The 20,501-nt window shown below is 37.2% G+C and overlaps 1 protein-coding gene across 4 annotated transcripts in view; it reads right to left on the minus strand.

The window, feature by feature from the left end:
- LOC145985346 (phospholipid-transporting ATPase VD) overlaps window positions 1-20,501 on the minus strand; it is a 203,236-nt gene that overhangs the window by 48,272 nt on the left and 134,463 nt on the right. For all 4 annotated transcript variants that reach the window (XM_083119250.1, XM_083119251.1, XM_083119249.1 and 1 more), the window contains exons 3-7: window positions 17,279-17,483; window positions 9,408-9,600; window positions 2,358-2,608; window positions 1,467-1,616; window positions 721-834 (exon numbers count right to left, since the gene is read on the minus strand). In XM_083119250.1, coding sequence (XP_082975376.1) covers window positions 721-834; window positions 1,467-1,616; window positions 2,358-2,608; window positions 9,408-9,600; window positions 17,279-17,483 — 913 coding nt within the window. The remainder of the gene's footprint in view (window positions 1-720; window positions 835-1,466; window positions 1,617-2,357; window positions 2,609-9,407; window positions 9,601-17,278; window positions 17,484-20,501) is intronic.

The following is a 20,501-nucleotide window of genomic DNA, read 5'->3' on the forward strand; positions in this document are numbered from 1 at the left end:
TGTCTCCTCAGAGAAGTACCACTTAAATCATGTAGTAAGAGGTGCATTGATTAGTATGATTGCAAGTCTTGAAATTTTGCATTTAAAAATTCATTAAGAATTCATTTTTTTAAATCTGAAAAGTGTAATTTTTCAACTACTTTCTAATGTGCTCCATAGAAATATGTATTATTTATTGAGAATGTTTTGTGTCCTACATTTTGGGACAGCATGTCCTACGTTTCCCTTACAGCGATCTGGTAACCCTATGTAAGAAGTGAACACTCCTTTTGGTACTTGTTTAATTAAATAGAACAAAGAATTTTCAAATTTTTGCAACAGTATAAAGCTACAAGATTAAATGTGAAACCATTATTTCAATAACATATAAAGAATTAAAAACGTGAGTATTAAAATTTCAGTACATTCAGAATAACATCTGTATTCGATTCCAAATTCATCTAATGCTTCAACACTTGAAACACTTTGATCCTAGGAAAGCGTTTAGTCTGTCTTGTACTTTCTTCAGGGCCTCCCTGATGGTGCAGTGGTAGCGTCATCGTGTTCTAATCAAGAACCCGGGTTCGATACCTGGTGGAGACACACAGTGGTTTGAATCCCACTTTAAACTGTACGTCCAGTCCCGATTAGCTTTACTGTGCATAAAGTGGACTTAAAACACCAACTCAATTGTAATTTCTTCACTAAAATTAAATATTTTAGTTTAAAAAAAAATCTTACTTGTATGTTTTCTGCAGGTGGGTGATTATAATCAATTCCTCCTATTGTGCACCTTCGAAAAATCATCTTGTTTTCTGTAAGAGTTCCGGTTTTATCTGAGAAAATATATTGTATCTGAAACAAAATATAAAAACATACATATATCAAAACACACATATATCAAAAATATAGAAACTAAGTGCACATTTTCTTATGTTTCTTATGAAACGTATTAAAAGTATTTTCTTTCAATAGCAGTGTGAAAATAAAATTATTATTACAATAAAAGTTATTGCTTCTCAGTGAAAGTTAGTGATTGCTCGAAGGTCGTATATGACAAGGAATTCTAATACTATTATCTTTTCACTGTAAAATGCATACTAGAGCAAATCACAAATGCCTCACAAATGGTAAAACATGGCTATCACAGACTCTTAAAATACTTAAGAAGCAATATTAAGTCATATCAAAGCATGAAATCCTTAAATGCACAGTAAAGTTTAAATCAGCATTCCATCAGTATCAGTGTATCTAAATTGTTTAGTATTTATTTATATTTCAATTTCTTAGGTGGCTCTTCTACTCCTTTAGGTTAACTGTGAGAATGAGAACAAATGATGAATTTATGAATGAAATGGGTAGAGAAAAAACATCCATGCCCTGAGTGAGATTTCTCACACCTGACATGTCAGTGTTGGTTCATTTAGTAAAAAATAAAAAAAATGCATTATAAGAAACAAAAAGAGGCAAATAATGTACACACTCACCTGGCCTAATTCTTCAGTAATGTTTAATGCCCGACATTCAATTCGTTTGTTACGTTCTGCATCAAACAAATTGACATCATTGTGAATATGATATGCTTGGATTAGTTTTGTCATTTCAATAGTTACATACAGTGACAATGGAATCATGACCTGAAAAATATATATATATATATACATAAATGTAGGTAAGTTAGGAGACAATAAAATATTAGTCAGCAAAGATATTTGTTGAAAAAATGCTGTAAGACAACAAAGCAAACCATTTCAAATGTTAATTCTGACATAATTCTTTCATGCTTGTAAACAAATAGATTGCAATTAAATTCTTGAAACTTGATATAAATATAAATGTTACTCAAATCAACAATGTAATTGTTATCCACTGACATTATAGATATCGGGTAAGTGGGCATCAAAATAGCATAATCAACTATAATTGAATATTACAGTTGACGTAATACCAACACTGATCAGATATTTTATTTATACAGCCACCTTTGTTTTTCATGACCAGGGTGAAATTTCCAACCAAATCGATGAACAAAATATATGTTTGTTACTGTTATTTTTTATTTTTTTCGATATTTTTCCTTTTTTTAGTGTGCAAATAGTTCAGATATTAAATTCACATTATCCAACATGTAGGTAGTTCCAAATGACCTTATGAATTGAAAAAAAAAAGATCTTTAAAGAACTGAAACAAGAAGTTTCTGTATGATTAAACGTCTCATGGGAAAATATTTATTTATAAAAAAATAAAATAAACAAAACAAAGTCAACTATTTTTTTATGAAAATGGACCAAATGTGGAATTTTTACAACTAGGTGGAAACCTAAAATATTCTGAATCTTAAAATGCCTATGCCATAAAATTTATATTTTAGCACATACCTGAAGAATAATTATAAATGTCCAAAATGATAGAAAAGCTTCTGTAGATGAATCATCTATATCAGGAATAAAAGGCACAGGCACATTCTTGGGAAAGGAAGACAACCATATCTTGCACCCAACAGCACCAACAATACAAAGCACCACAAGAATCACAACACACCAGATGATATCAAGATTCATTTGGCGTTCAAGAGTAGACCGTTTGTAGCGAGGACCTCCGTTGTTCAGCATTGCCTTCGTTTCATGACCTAAAATCACAAAAACATTATGTAAGTCTAATATTTACGAGACAGAGAGAGAGAAAAAAACACTTTTTTTTACACTTTCCTCTGGGAAAAAAATATGAATACATAACTGAGTACCTACTGCATTAGCTTATTGTATATGTCAATTTCAAAACTTGTGATAAACAATCCAGTAGGATTTCTGAGCAAGGAAAATGGTTGTGTCTTAATAATGTAATGACCTGTTAACTTCACATCAGCTACATAATTAATTGTAGAAGCCTAACGAGAAATGCAGGTTTAATTGCCTAGGAGTTCACGCTAGGGGTCTGATACACCATCCCACTGCTCAATCAACTGTGATTGTATTGAGTCATTCCTGGTCCTGTCTAATTTTTATATTATGTCATTTCATGTGTGTGAAAATTGATCTCTACCAGGATGGCAGGGACATAGGTTTGAGTCCTGGTCAAGCCTGCATTTTTTACTGTCTGCACAATGGATCGAAATCATATGTATAGTTACGGTTAAATTGTGTGGTTTCAGTTATATATATAAGGTAAAGTGCTCCCCTGTGCATAGCAACACGCCATGAAGGCATATAGGGGGTGTGGGGGTAACGCCCCACAATTTCTTGATCGGGTCGTGAGTGGGGGTGATGTGATCAGCATCACGCCCCTGACCACCTTTACCCCCCAGGGTTTCCCCCAGGTACCCATGTTATTCGACGCTGGGTGGGTGCCGGGGCCGCTTCCATCGTTAGAAAAGTTTCCAGATTTGAACCGGCCGGGGGGACCTTTAGCATGGTAGTCAGATACGTTACCGACTGAGCCACCGCGGCCATCCATTATTTTATTTTTATTATTTTGAAGCTTGGTGTCATCAGGGTGGCTACAAATAAGCAGAAATGAAATTCCCTGACTTTTCCAGGTTTTCCAGGACAAAATTTACATTTTTCCCTGACAATTACAAACTAAACTAAATCGATGTTTTTGCAAATAGAAATAATAAACTCACACAGATCCACGTATGGTTTTGTTAAGTACCAATATTATCTTCTATGAAATTGACTTAATTTCTCTATTCTCTATGATTTGAATTCAAACTGCAAAATAGTGAATTTGGAAAATTATTACAATTCACAAGCAGTGGGAAGGATTACGGAATTTTGTCATACGCAGTAAGTTTAAAATAAAATACTTGATTATTTTTAAAGTTACAACTAAATGGGATAAGAGTGAAGAGTGAATGGTTAAGAAATACAATTTGTAATTTATCAGTCTCCTTATACATTCTCGGTATTATATGTTGATATTTCCACTGAGGTTTGGAACCCTCTGCTTGCAAGAACCATGAGTGCGGCCTCATTTTCAATGCATAAAGCAACTTCTCTCTTCTCTGTAAAGCAAACAACTTAACTCTTGCATATAAGTGAAACAATTGAATCGAACAAAATAAAGTGTCATATTTCCTTACATTATCAATGGGATTTCTGCTTCAGTACAGTATATCCAATTGAAGTACTGTGCAACTGACAACATGCAGATATACCATTATTGCTGACGAAAAAGGTATGTAGGTATTAGAAATTTAACGCAAGGATTTTATAGAATTGCATTCTATAGGTATCTGATTTAGCTAACCACACATTGAAACAGGAACACTCTAATAATAAAAGCTTCTGAAAGTTCATATACGAGGGGAATCCTGAAAAAGCTCCAATGGTGCCTATACGCAGCACTAGTGGTCGGACAGCGACACACACACATGCAGGCAGGAAGAAGTGGCATGTAACTGTAATCTGGTACAGTTGCAATGCAGCCGTTTTAGGACAGTTCTAGGTTGAAGATTGCAGCTCTCCTACAGTCTCCCACCGACTGCGATGTAGCCTACATTGCACGCTCAGAATTTGGCACAGAGCCACCAGCAATCGTGTGAGGTGTGCAGACCGGACGTCGTGAGTGATAGTATGGTCAGACGATGGTGCAGACAATTCACTGAAGGCCAATCGAATGTGCACAACCCCATACAGCTGAGTACACACGGGCCCTTTGCATCACTTCAGGTGAGAGATCTTGGACCACTACCTGTACAGTCCTGGCCTTGAATGTACAGACTTTCATCTCTTCGCTTAACTGAAGAGGTTTCTGGCAGGGCAAGGATTTGACAGCTACACTGCGGTAGAGATAGTTCCAGTCTTTGCTGTCAGACACATATACCATGGGCATACAAAAATTTAGTGCCATGCTACGACACATGCCAGAACAATGGTGGTGATTATGCCGAAAATTAGGTTAGGGACTCACTGTTACTAATGCAATAAATTACAACTGATATTCTTGTTTTATTTATGCCTAATCGGTAGGGACCTTGATATTTTGTTATTTTTTTAAAAATTGGTTTATTTTCTTATTTTTTGTTTTTTACTATACGGTGTTATTTTCCCCAAAATTCACATTTTCATTTTAGCGCATTTTCTGGCAAATATCTGAAATTATACCTTCATGGTGTTTTTAAACTACTATTTCAAATTGTAACTCACATGGCTTATGCCTCTTCGTGAGAGTTTGATATGTTGAAAGTTATTTTGGAAAAGTTATTTTCCATACCTCTTTTTTTAATTTTAAGGTAAGGATTTTAGATAAAGGAATTCTCCCCGTTTATACTTAAGGGTGTATAATGACCATAAGTGGCGACGCACCCAAAAAATTAAAATCAATCAATCTCACGTGACAGATACCGATATATTATGGCACCAAAAATTGGCATTATCTTTTTTTGACTTGTTAGTGTTACGTTTTTCAAAATTCCCGTTTTTGTTTTAGAACATTTATCTGCCAAATATATCGAAACGTAATACTCCATTGTGGTTTTAAACTATTATTTTAAATTGTAGGTCCCATGGTCTACGTATTCTTGTGACGGTTTGATATGTTGGAACAGATTTTTGAGGAAGTAAAAGTCAAGTGCTCCCCTGCACTTTTCCATGAAGGTGTATAGTAGGGGTGTGGAGTTAGAGCCCCACACTTACTTGATCACGGCTGAAGGTAGGGGTGATGTGATCAGCACCACGCTCCTGGCTACCTTTATCCCTCCAAGTTTCCTCAAGGTACCAGCTTCATATGATGCTGGATGGGCGCCGGAACAGTTTGAATAGGTGGAAAACATCCCGGTTCTCCCCCACAGGGGATCGACCCCGGGTCTCTCGCATAGTAGTCAGACGCCCTAATGACTGAGCTCCATTATTACTCGCTCGACAAATGCCGATGTGCGCACTTAGCTTGGTAATTCATAACATATCTCGTGCAACAAATACGAAGATGTGGCTCCCGTGTGACGGTAGATACGCACTCGATCTCCTGTTAGAACCCTGCCACTTTGATCTGTGATGCAAATGGTTTTGATAGAAGTTGAAAAAATCGTGGGAAATACATGATTTAATGTGGCTGTTGGAATTATTCCATGTACGTATAACACTATAGTTTACTCTTGAGTAAAATGTTGGAAACCTTGCATGTTCTATGTACACAAACATGGCCTAGAAAATACAAGAATGTTGGATTTCATGGAATTTTTCGTTGTTTTAGGACATTTCTTTTTAAAAAAATCGCTAAAAACGCCAATAATTCGCATTTTATGCCAAATTCGTATTATTTCGATATTTCGAACGGGCGAAAAATTACAATTTTTCACGGTTTGGGCGTTTGCGAAAAATCAATGTCCCTACTAATTGGAAATTACTTTTTGGCCACCCCTCGTATAAATCAGTAGATGGAAAGTGAAAATTTAGCAGGGCTGAAAGAGAAGTCAATTCTTGAAGAAAGTGATTTGCTTTTATGATTGAATGATTTGAGTAAATAAAATATTAAAATATTTATGTATTTATTATTAGTATTTTATTTCATAATATTGGACATTAACCTTACTCAGTGAGAGATTAATGACCATCTCTCACGAGTTTAAACAGACAGGACAGAGTGTGGCGTTAATTTCATTGCAATACTAGTGTTGCAGTAAATTTGAAGTTGGGAGCATGCACTTGCCAATTTTTATAACGTTCAACAATGCAGATTTTATGTTTCACTTTTTCGTGGCTATTCAATATATATCCCATTTGGTTGGATTCTTTTTGTTACCTAAGAATAGTGCAATGTCATTGTAAACATATGTTAACTTGTGCGAAACCAGTAATACGTCAGGATGATGAAAGAAAACCTTCATAAGCACTGCTACATTACATAACGTGAAGTGAGCCAGAAGAGTAACAAAATTCGAGCAGCATATTTGCAGTCTAAAGCTCTTCTTGTTTATGCATGCGATTTTTGTTGGATGTTGCAGTCCATGCAATTTCTGTCGCATGTTGTAGTGAGGTACTTTGTCGGTTGGCGATATTCGACAAAAATTGTATGTATCAATGGAACCTACTTGTTTCCATGTTCCTTCAGTTTGACCAACAAAATGCCTTACTACGACGACTTCCGACAACTATCGGACGGCCCCACCCGCTCGTATCCCCTCCATCTGTTTACAAGTCCCTTTACTACTCCCATACGATCTGACACAGTTCTGGAGCAAGCCTGGGAAATTCATATTGATGACCAACCTCCTCCCTCTCCGCAACATATCCATGCCACATTTCCGAACAGAGTTTCACATTTTGGCTCATTATTCAACTTGTATGGCACCCAGGAACATGAAACATGTTTCACTCTCTTTGGAAACGTCCATTCTTTGAAGGGAATACTAAGGTTTGCGCCTTCTCCCCAAAATAGCGGGAGAAGAGGGGTCAAACTCCAGATTTTTGTGAGTTTTTTCATTGAAATTCGGGGGTCGCCCCCCAAGCCCCTCTTCCTTGGTCCGGCGTTCTGAATTGTACACGGTTGCATGCTCTGATGTTCTAGCTGCAAAACAAAACTTATCCGAAGTAGATTGCTCCCATAGTAGCAGAGTTATAACAATTTTCCTCGAAAATGGAAATTACTATTTTTCGTAAAAAAAAATCCCATTTTGGCTTATTATTCAACTTGTATGGCACCCAAGAACATGAAACATGTTAAGATCTCTTGAGAAATGTCCATTCTTTGAAAATAAAACTAAAGTTCACGCAATCTCCCCAAAATAGCGGGAGAAGAAGGGGCAAACTCCAGATTTTTGTTTTTTTCATTGAAATTCGGGGGTTGTGCCCCCAAACCCCCTTCCTCGGTCCGGCGTTCTGAATTGTACACGTTTGCATGCTATGATGTTTTAGCTGAAAAACAAAACTGATCCGAAGTAGATTGCTCCCATAGTGTCCGAGTTATAACAATTTTCCTCCAAAAATGCAAATTACCTATTTTTCGTAAAAATCACATTTTGGCTTATTATTCAACTTGTATGGCACCCAAGAACATGAAACATGTTTCATTCTCTTGAGAAATATCCATTCTTTGAAGAGAATACTGAAGTTCGCGGCTTCTCTCCAAAATAGTGGGAGAAGAGGGGCAAACTCCAGATTATTATGTTTTTTTCCCATTGAAATTCGAGGTTCGCGCCCCCCACACAAACCCCCTTTCTCCGTTCGGCGTTCTTAATTTTACACATGCGCTGATGTTTTAGCTGCAAAACAAAAGTTATCCGAAGTAGATTGCTCCCATAGTGCCAGAGTTTTAACAATTTTCCTACAAAGAGTGTTCGTATTTAAAATTCCCGCCGAGAAGCCAGAACGAGAGAAATTTCTCTCTCTCTCTCCTCCTGCCATCACTGGTTTCTGGCGCCGTGGTTGTGTTGCGCATAAAAGGGGCCTAAAAGCTGAGGCCGAATCTTACGAACGAGATTTCCTGTTCCCATGCAGAGTTCCATAACGATATCTTTAAATAAATAAATAAATAAAAAAAATTAAAAAAGTCAATCAAGACGAAATTCCCTGACATTTCCCTGACTTTTTTGACACCTCAAATTCCCTGACTTTTCCCGGTTTTCCAGATTTTCCAGGTCTGTCGCCACCCTGGTCATGTAATTATGTACAAAGATGAACTTTTTTGTAGCAGAAATTTCACAATCACTTTCTTCCAAAACCAAGAGTTCTCCTTGTAAAATGCATGATGTATCTAAAGATCATTTTAATATAAAGAATTCAATAAATTCGAAATTCATGCAAATGCATTGCATAAAGTAATGCATGCAATATTTCAAGGCCCACGTTTATGATACTGAAAGCCCGAGCCCAGGATGCTAGAAAGTGCCATTTCTCCTCTTGTTTTAATTTTTCTTTCAAGTATTCTAAAACACGTACTTTTGTAAATACCATGCTCATTTGTACTGACTGAATGTAGATCTGATATTTTCATGTGTAAAGTTTCACTACACCCTTGGTACATTCAAGGTAAAGTTTGTATTCCCATGTTGCTGTTCTTGTTGTTATCAGACTAATTTCAAAGCACCACTGCATTTATTAACGAAGATTGTGGCATCTCTCCATCCTAGATGACCCAACCTGTGCTAATGATGGCAGTGGTGATTTGAAATTAATTGAACAAGGAAAACAATGTGGAAATATGAAACTTTACCTATACAATGTTAACTGCGTTCATGAATGCAGCTCATGTATGGTTTTGTACACTAGGTCTGGACTTCAATATGGCAAGCGGATACAAGATTGTTTACATTTTATCCCAAATACTGTAATTAGAAAATAAAGAAAGATAGGAAAAAAAGAGAGAGAGAGAGAGAAAGAGATAGATAGATTACAAAATTAAATAAGAACAAATTCCTACAATAATTCAAAATTTGAACCAAATAAAATAAAAGTCATAATAATAATAAACATAGAAAATTATTTCAGTACCTGCATAAACCACAATTCCCTCCACAAAGTCTGTGTTTTTGAGCATGCACTCCCGTAGTAGTAGATTCTCCTTATCAATAGGAACTCTTTCTCCAGATTCATGAACAATAAAACCATGAAATCTGTAAATTTTTGTTGTTGGTTCATCCACCTCGAGAGTGCTTTTAAATTTGCTAGGTTGGAATGTTTCTTGCTAAAAGAAAAAAAAAAAAACAATTGCAGATAAATATACAGTGCAGTAATTGTGTGATAAATATAGTAAAGCCCAGATTTTACACATCTGGATTAAATATTTTCTTCTCACAATATATTTAATTTACCAGTCCCAATAAAAGTGATGTGTTGCAATGTTTGCAAGCTAATATTATTTGAAGGGATCGGGTGTAAAACATGGTTAGTGATATTTTGGTCATTTCTGAGTTCATTAAGAAAAAAGGTTATTAGAAACTGTACTCAGGGTGGCTACAAACATGCAGAAATGAAATTCCCTGACTTTTCCAGGTTTTCCAGGACAAAATTTAAATTTTTCCCTGACAATTACAAACTAAACTAAATCGATGTTTTTTGCAAATGGAAATAATAAACTCATACAGATCCACGTATGGTTTTGCTAAGTACCAATATCATCTTCTATGAAATTGACTTAATTTCTCTATTCTCTATGATTTGAATTCAAACTCCAAAATAGTGAATTTGGAATTTGGAAAATTATTAAAATTCACGAACTAAGGAAGGATTATGGAATTTTGTCATACACAGTAAGTTTAAAATAAAATACTTGATTATTTTTAAAGTTACGACTAAATGAGATAAGAGTGAAGAGTGATTGATTAAGAAATACAATTTGTAATTTATCATTCTCCTTATACATTCTCGGTATTATATCTTGATATTTCCACTGAGGTTTGGAACCCTCTGCTTGCAAAAACTATGAATGCGGACTCATTTTTCAATGCATAAAGCTACTTCTCTCTTCTCTGTACAGCAAACAACTTAACTCTTGCATATAAGTGAAACAACTGAATCAAACAAAAGAAAGTGTCATATTTCCTTACATTATCGATGGGATTTTTGCTTCAGTACGTATATCCAAGTGAAGTGCTGTGAAACTGACAACATGCAGTTATACCATTAATGCTGACGAAAAGGGTATGTAAGTATTAGAAATTTAACGCAAGAAATTTATAGAATTGCATTGTATAGGTACCTGATTTAGCTAACCAACACATTAAAACAGGAACACTCTAATAATAAAAGCTTCTGAAAGTTCATATACGAGGGGCATCCTGAAAAAAGCTCCAATACGCAGCACTAGTGGTCGGAGAGCGACACACACACACACACACAATGAAGGCAGGAAGAAGTGGCATGTAGCTGTAATCTGGTACAGTTGCAATGCAGCAGGTTTAGGACAGTTCTAGGTTAAAGATTGCAGCTCTCATAAAGTCTCCCACCGACTGTGATGTAGCCTACATTGCACGCTCAGAATTTGGCACAGAGCCACCAGCAATCGTGTGAGTTGTGCAGACCGGACATCGTGAGTGATAGTATGGTCAGACGATGGTGCAGACAATTCACTGAAGGCCAATCGAATGTGCACTAACCCCTAACAGCGGAGTACACACGGGCCCTTTGCATCACTTCAGGTGAGAGATCTTAGACCACTCCCTGTACAGCCCTGGCCTTGAATTTACCGACTTTCATCTCTTTGTTTAACTGAAGAGGTTTCTGGCAAGGCAAGGATTTGACAACTACACTGCGGTAGAGATAGTTCCAGTCTTTGCTGTCAGACACATATACCATGGGCATACAAAATTTAGTGCCATGCTACGACAAATGACAGAACAACGGTGGTAATTATGTCGAAAATTAGGTTAGGACTCACTGTTACTAATGCAATAAATTACAACTGATATTCTTGTTTTATTTATGCCTAATCGGTAGGGACCTTGATATTTTGTTATTTTTTTTTCAAATTGGTGTATTTTCTTATCTTTTATTTTTTACTATACGGTGTTATTTTTCCCAAAATTCACATTTTCATTTTAGCGCATTTTCTGGCAAATATTTGAAATTTTACCTTCATGGTGTTTTTAAACTACCCTTTCAAATTGTAAGTCACATGGCTTACGCCTCTTCGCGAGAGTTTGATATCTTGAAAGTTATTTTGGGAAAGTTATTTTCCATACCCCTTTATTAATTTTAATAAATTAATGGCCACGGTGGCTCAGTCGGTAACACGTCTGACTACCATGCTGATCACATCACCCCCACTCACGACCGGATCAAGAAAGTGTGGGGCGTTATTCCCACACCCCCTATACGCCTTCATAGCGTGGTGCTAAGCACAGGGGAGCACTTTACCTTTTTTACCTTTATTAATTTTAAGGTAAGGATTTTAGATAATGGAATTTTGGTGTGGAGTTAGGGCCCCACACTTTCTTGATCACGGCTGAAGGTGGGGGTGGTGTGATCAGCACCACACTCCTGGCTACCTTTATCCCTCAAAGTTTCCTCAAGGTACCAGTTTCATATGATGCTGGGTGGCCGCCGGAGCAGTTTGAATAGGTGGAAAACATTCCGGTTCTCCCCCGCAGGGGATCGACCCCGGGTCTCTCGCATAGTGTGCACTTAGCTTGGTAATACAAAACATATATCTTGCGACAAATACGAAGATGTGGCTCCCGTGTGACGGTAGATACGCAGTCGATCTCCTGTTAGAACCATGCCACCTTGCTCTGTGATGCAAATGGTATTGATAGAAGTTGAAAAAATCGTGGGAAATAAATGATTTAATGTGGCTGTCGGAATTATTCCACGTACGTACTATAACTCTATAGTTTACTCTTGAGTAAAATGTTGGAAAACTTGCATGTTCTATGTACACAAACATGGTCTAGAAAAGACAAGGATGTTGGATTTCATGGAATTTTTCGTTGTTTTAGGACATTTCTTTAAAAAAAATCGCCAAAAACGCCAACAATTCGCATTATTTCGATATTTTGAACGGGCGAACAAAGTGTCCAGATATCACTGCACATTCCTAAACATAATTTCGCAGCAATTACCATTTTTCACGGTTCTGGCGTTTGCGAAAAATCAATGTACCATCTAATTGGAAATTACTTTCTGGCCACCCCTCGTATAAATCAGTAGATGGAAAGTGAAAATTTAGCAGGGATGGCAGAGAAAAGTCAATTCTTGAAGGAAGTGATTTGCTGTTATGATTGAATGATTCGAGTAAATATGATATTAAAATATTTACGTATTTATTATTAGTATTTTATTTCATAATATTGGACATTAACTTCAGTCAGTGAGAGATTTAAGACCATCTCTCACGAGATTAAACAGACAGGACAGAGAGTGGCGTTAATTTCATTGCAATACTAGTGCTGCAGTAAATTTGAGGTTGGGAGCATGCACTTGCCAATTTTTAAAACGTTCACCAATGCAGATTTATGTTTCACTTTTTCATGATAGTATTCAATCGTTTGGTTGGATTCTTCTTGATATCTAAGAATATTGCAATGTCATTGTAAACGTATGTTAACTTGTGCGAAACCAGTAATACGTCAGGATGATAAAAGAAAGCCTTCGTAAGCACTGCTACATTCAATACGGTGAAGTGAGCCAGAAGAGTAATAAAATTCCAGCAGCATATATGCAGACTAAAACTCTTCTTGTTTATGCATGCGATTTTTGTTGGATGTTGCAGTCCATGCAATTTCTGTCGCATGTTGTAGTGAGATACTTTGTCAGGTGGCGACATTCGACAAAAATCGTATGTATCAATGGAACATATTTGTTTCCATGTTCCTTCAGTTTGCCCAACAAAATGCCTTACTACGACGTTCGACAACTATCGGACGGCGCCACCCGCTCTTATCCCCTCCATCTGTTGACAAGTCCCCTTACTACTCCCATACGGACAAGAAAAAAATGATAATTCAATGCATTTTGCACCTAATATTGAGAGGCTTAACCTTTACTCCTCCGATGATACCAACCATATGGTATCATGGTGCTCATTACGAAATGAATGTGCTTTTTGGACCTTCATACTCTTATGTTTGGGTGGAAACTCTGACACAGGTCTGTAGCAAGCCTGGGAAATTCATATTGATGACCAAACCTCCCCCCTCTCCGCAACATATCCATGCCACATTTCCGAACAGAGTTTCACATTTTGGCTCATTATTCAACTTGTATGGCACCCAGGAACATGAAACATGTTTCAATCTGTTTGGAAACGTCCATTCTTTGAAGAGAATACTAAGGTTTGCGCCTTCTCCCCAAAATAGCGGGAGAAGAGGAGGTAAACTCCAGATTTTCATGTTTTTTCCATTGAAATTCGGTGGTCGCGCCCCCAAACCCCCCTTCCTCGGTTCGGCGTTCTGAATTGTACACGGTTGCATGCTCTGATGTTTTAGCTGCAAAACAAAACTTATCCGAAGTAGATTGCTCCCATAGTGCCCAAGTTATAACAATTTTCCTCCAAAAATGCAAATTACCTATTTTTCGTAAAAAACTTTCACATTTTGATTATTATTCAACTTGTATGGCACCCAAGAACATGAAACATGTTTCATTCTCTTGAGAAATGTCCATTCTTTGAAAAGAATATAGCAAACTCCAGATTTTTGTTTTTTTCCATTGAAATTCGGGGGTCGAAACCCCCCAAACTCCCCTTCCTCGGTTCGGCGTTCTGAATTGTACACGGTGGCATGCTATGATGTTTTATCTGCAAAACAAAACATATCCGAAGTAGATTGCTCCCTTAGTGCCCGAGTTATAACAATTATCCTCCAAAAATGCAAATTACCTATTTTTCGTAAAAAAAAGAATTCACATTTTGGCTTATTATGCAACTTGTATTTCACCCAAGAACATAAAACATGTTTCATTCTCTTGAGAAATGACCATTCTTTGAAGAGAATACTAAAGTTCGCGCCTTCTCCCCAAAATAGCGGGAGAAGAGGGGGCACACTACATATTTTTGTTTTTTCCATTGAAATTCGGGGGACGTGCCCCCCAAAGCCCCCCATCCTCGGTCTGGTGTTCTAAATTGTACACCGTTGCATGCGCTGATGTTTTAGCTGCAAAACAAAAGTTATCCGAAGTAGATTGCTCCCATAGTGCATGTGTTATAACAATTTTCGTCAAAAGAGTGTTCGAAGTCAATGAAGACGAAATTCCCTGACATTTCCCTGACTTTTTTTGACACCTCAAATTCCCTGACTTTTCCCGGTTTTCCAGGTTTTCCAGGTCTGTCGCCACCCTGTGTACTGTAGATAAATTGTTTTCGCACTGTGTTTACCAATTTCAGGAGACTTCACTAAGTCCAATGCAAATTGTATGACATGGCAATTTCACTAGAAAATTGAAGGATGGCACATTTTACTTTGTAACTCAAAAGTAACCAAAATGTCACTTTCCATTTTTTACACCAAAGACCTTCATTTGTACTTAAATTGACAATAAAACAATATTTTTAAAGTAACAAGCATGTCCCTCAGAAAAAAAAAATAACAAAGAGGTCAAGATGTAGTTACAAAATGTAAATCTTAATAAGAAACACATAATACATATTCATACAACCCTTTTTGGTAAATATAATTTCCTACAATTCACCAAAAGATCACATAACACCATCAAATCTTGAAACACACCTTGAAAACAAAACTCTAGATTTAACAATAAAATGTAACCAATATATTCAATAATATGCACATTGAAAATTTTATGGTGACAAATTATGAGGATCATCTTAGTTAAAGGCCAAGCGAGTTCTAGAAAGATTTCCGAGCTATTATAAGAGCTAACAGCACTGTCATTGAATATATTCTGGAAAAATATTAGTCTCTTCATTCACTCAGTTATGTATTTCATGAGCATACACTAGATCCTATAGTAGGACACACCACTTTATGCTGGCTGGATGGTGGCTCCACCAAGTGACACATTTGTAGACTATTCATCATGCTCCATAAACATGACACTTGAGCTCCTGCCTGGTGTGAAGCATCATATTCTACTACAGGATCTAGCATATGCTTATGAAATATGCCACAATGTGCCACTCAGTGGTTCTGTGTAAGGGTATCCTTATATTTTTGCATATTCAGGGTATCTGTTCTGGTAAGTTGAACTTTGAGTGCAAAGCGCTTGAAGTGGAAATTGTTAGATGGGGATGTTTGTAAACCACTAAAATGCTGACCAAGGCAAAATTTATTGTACAGGGAGTCCATAAAGTCCTGCAAAAAACTAAAACTCTATAACTTTTTAGCTGTTGGGTTTAACAATACACATTTTTTGGGTGAGAAGGGTGGAAGTTTAAAGTTTTGTTCTGCCCACACTGCTCAGTGACGCTTGCACTGGTAATCACGTGATCATGTGACTTAAGATGGCGTCCATCCAGGAAAAGGCACAGTGTGTTCTGTGATTTGCAGAGTTAAAATCTTGTGTTTCAGTGCAGAGAATGTTCCAGACAACATATGGGAAACTACCCCCAGCAAATTCAAGTATCAAGAGATGATATGAAAAGTTCAAGGCAACGGAAAGTCTGTCAGATTTGCCACGCAGTGGAAGGCCAGGATCGAGTGACGATGTGATTCAGTCAGTGCAGGACAGCGTGCATCGGAGTCCAATGAAATCGCTGAAACGAAGACCACTGGAACTGGGAATACCGAAGTCAACATTACACAAGATCGTACGCAAGAAGGTGAAGGCCCGTTAAAATTTGTACACGATCTGAAAGACGAAGACTGTGACATGAGAATGCAGTTCTTTACGAACAATTTCCAGGTAGATGGATTGGCCGAAGAGGGCCCACACCTTGGCCTGCAAGATCACCAGACTTAACATCTTGCGATTATTGGTTGTGGGGACATGTAAAGACCGAGGTGTATTCACAGAAACCAGCTAATCTGGATGACCTAAAAGAAAAAAAATAAGAGATGTGATTCTGAATATGCCAGGAGAGCACCGTCAGCACGCAATTCTCGGTTTCACAAAAGGACTGCAACAGTGTTTGGACGTGAATGGTGCACAATTGGAGGTTTGGCGATGAACCTAACAGGCAGGAAATAAACTTTGAACCTTGCTCTAAGTACACACAAAATATTTTGTTAATAAACTTAATAGTTTTCAAGTTATAGAGTTTTAGTTTTTTGCAGGACTTTATGGACTCCCTGTATAAAAAATATACACTAAAAACGTAAAAACAGGGTCTCCTTCAGACGAAGATTCACAATAAATTATTTTTTTATACTAAATTTTGCCTTGGTCAGAATCTTAATGGTTTATTAACATGGAAACAAGGCTTAACAGTGTTACCAGGCGATGTTTGGTTGCACCTTAGAGCTAACTGAAGGGCTGCTCCTATGTTCAACATGGTGACAATGAAAATGCTTGGGAATGCTATGCATATATTTTGCTAGCACCCCCTCCTTACATACCTACTCACTTCGAGCAGGTGAGAGCTTCTGGGAGTCTATCCTAGAAATGTTTCAAGTTTTAGAGAGAGAGAATGTCAGACTTATATTCAGAAAATCTATTCTGGTATAGTTTCTAAGCTTTGAGAGCTAACATCACTTATCATTGAAGATCGGTTAGTGAAAGCTTGGAAACTTTTCTGGAATTCACATGATAGATAACTGGAAGGAATCACCTCACTTTACTATATAATATTTTACTATATAACAGACATTTATACACAATGTACTATTTTCCCCTGGAGTGTTTTCTAAGGTTAATTATTTTTTTTTAAAAAAAAAAAGACTTATTACAGAGCATGCAATACAAATGATAGTCTCTGTAAGGACATATTGTACTCATGAAAATCTTTGGAAAAAATGTTAATAATTTACCTTATCAACAAAGCCTCTCACAACCTGTCTCTGTTTCAAATTTGTTTCACCATCAAGGTTACAGGTATCAATGTAGCACAGCCCATTCTCATCACTTGATCGCAGCAGCAAAATGTCAGCGGGAATAACTTCATTATTTGATAAATGTACTAAATCCCCAACTTGGACATCTTTCCACAGCACTGGTTTGTAGCGATCGATATCACTGCAAAAATAGAAACATACATACATAAGGATGTGCTAAAAATTCAGAGTGAAATTATGTTTTCATTCATTAAGTCAGCTTTGTATGCTAGAAAAGGTATAAAAAAAAGCAAAACTATGGATAATTATTAAAAGTTGCACACCTGAGAGAGATGTGAAGTCACAGCTGTATATAAAATTATGTGTAGCTATGTTGTTTTACTTCTAAATTTACTTATATTGAACCACAATTGATAAAATATACCTAATTGTATCTATTGTTTATATCCTCCTGTAGCAGAGGCGTCGCCTGAAGGGGGTTTACGGAGCACACGAACACCCCACAGAAAACGGAAAATATTCAATTTGTTTTCTTTTCTGCAGAATAAAACACTACATTTCAATATACTTATTTTACGGGCCTCCCCCATGGCGCAGTGGTAGCGTCATTGCCTTGTAATCAAGGGGTCCCGGGTTCGATACCCGGTGGAGGCACAAGTGGTTCGGATTCCACTTTAAACTGTAGGTCCAGTCCCGATTAGCCTTACTGCGCATAAAGTGGACTTAAAACACCAAATCAAACCAAACCAATATACTTATTTTACAAAGCAGCTATTTTCGTTCATAAAGTCTTCACAATGCTTAAAATTTTCCAATTTCCCCCGACTGTTGACAAGAAAAGGTCACCAGGTTAGGCAGCGAGAGCCCGGGGCACCTCTGGCGTAGTGAACTCCCTCTCCTGTATTCTTCCCCTGTTCTATCTAGCTCGACGGAAGAAGCTGAAAAAAGAAAGGGGGAAAACTGGGCATCGGAGCACGTGCCCTTCCGAAAGAAAACTCAACAGATGGCAGCAACTGTTCGGAGAATGCCGATAGCTGCCGAGTTACGAGGTATTTATTTTATTTTTAGTTTCGTTTAGCTTCTGTCAATATATTATAATGCAAGCACTGTTTGCATGTATTGTTATAGTAATTCCTACATCTTCGATGATTTAGCCTATTTTTAATTTCCAATACATATCGCCAAAAATTAAGGGCGCAAACTTTCTCAACAACATTACAAATAGTTGTCGCGCACCGAAAGCCTTGCATGGCGAAGGTTTTATGATTTAAAAGACTGTATCACCAAAATGAGCAGACTTATACTTAACATCGACATATAAAATTGTTGCTTAATCCTTCAGGTAATGTAGACAAGTCAAAAAGAAAGAAGACGAAGACACTGCTAGCAGAAACTAATATTTATCTTGGCACATATGTAAGCGAGTATGGATATTGAAAAAAATATATAATTGTTGTAAACTCCTACAGGTAAATTTTAAAATAATAATTTTAAGTTTCGCGAACTGCTTGATTTGCTTTATTGTACTTCGCTTTCTGTGCCAGTTTTGGCTAATTTGCGAAGATGGGGATGAGTGATGTTATGATGAAATTGAGGAATGGACATTCACAAACATCCATGACCAGGCCAGAATTCGAACCCGGGACCCCTGGCGTCGTAGCGCGACGTGCTAACCACTCCGCCACGAGGGCCGGCTCGCGAACTGCAATTTGCATCATGAAGTTTGAGCATTGCCAGACTTACTTACCAAGCTGCTGTGAAATTACAAATGGCTATTGAAATTTTTTAAAAAAAAAATCAAACATATTCGTCTATATCATGGTTAGTGGAAATAGTGGAGGTTAATTCTTAGGAACAGTCAAAATAATTTCCAATGAGGAGAGAAGTAAGGCATTTCAATAATTTAAACGGGAAAAAATATATTGTTTACCTTAGTAATGTTTCCTTGGTTTTGAAGTCATTGACGGGCGAGGAGGGGGGGGGTATTAAGCGGAAACTATAATAATTCACAGTAAATTAAAATTGCCCTGTGTTTTGTAATTTTTGGTTTTTCGGTGGGCGTTCTGGCGGACTGGCTAGCACAGTACAAGGTCCCAGGTTCGTATTCTTCAAAAAACATGAATTACTATAATTATTCATATTTCTTGTTTTACCTTAGTTTACTATTTTTTCCTTGTACTCTAAAATTTATTAACGAAATATATTCTGACTTCACTAGAACAGTTCTGTACCGTTCAAATTTGTATAACTAAAATATAAATTATATTTCTACAATAAATGAGAAAAGGTTTATTTAAAAAGCAGAGAAATGCTTAAACATTCGCAGAAAAGACGCCCAAGGTTTATTTTTTATTATATATACAATAACCCATGGCGCGACAGCCCTCGAAGGGCTTTGGCCTATCTCCCGACTGCCAGTTTCCCTCTCACAATCTTCAACCGGTAATGGGGTGACGTGTGGTCAGCATGTTTTCTTTCTGAATTAGTGGTTGATGTATCAATGATTCACATTTGAGAGGTCGTGGGTTAAAATTTCGTGGCTCGACATTCTGAGGTTATCCGTGCTCTCCTTCAGCCACTCCCGATGGATGCTGGGGTGATACATTTGATGAACGCAGCTTACCACTTTCTAGGGCTTTCTTGCGTTCTGTCTGTCATCTTCTGTCATAACGCCCAGATGAATAACATTAATGAAATCGATCAGCATCGGTTTTTTGTAGCCTTGATCAAAACTTGGTAAACAGTGATATGTTCTAGCGAGTATTGACGCAGAATAGTTGATAGTTGTTGGTAGTGTCAACTTGAAAAGTTTCAGCTCTTAATGTTTATTGAATTTGCTTGTCCTCAGAAACTCTAGACAAATGCCGAGATAATCGTGTTACTTGGCTAGTGTCGGCCATTCTAAACACGGAAGTCATAGCTTCGATTCTTGGCTCAAATTTCGCCTTTTTGTATGCTCAATTAATCAGTTGTCCACATTTACCGTTTTCATCTCTGCGATTGTGATTAACAAAATGGTTCTCAATGTGTTTGTATCCCCCCGGTCTTGTGGGGGTGGGGGTAAAAGTTTGTGAATTTAGGCTGGGTGTGAACACCCAACGATTTACTCCACGCAAAGCCACTGTCCTGTGGTATTTTTTCACAGATTAGCCGTTTTTACAATAACAAAATTATATGGAATTATATCAGTGAAGGTTAA

The sequence above is a fragment of the Lepisma saccharinum genome, chromosome 3 (genome assembly GCF_977018435.1).
Source record: "Lepisma saccharinum chromosome 3, izLepSacc3.1, whole genome shotgun sequence".
Lineage (NCBI taxonomy): Eukaryota > Metazoa > Arthropoda > Insecta > Zygentoma > Lepismatidae > Lepisma > Lepisma saccharinum.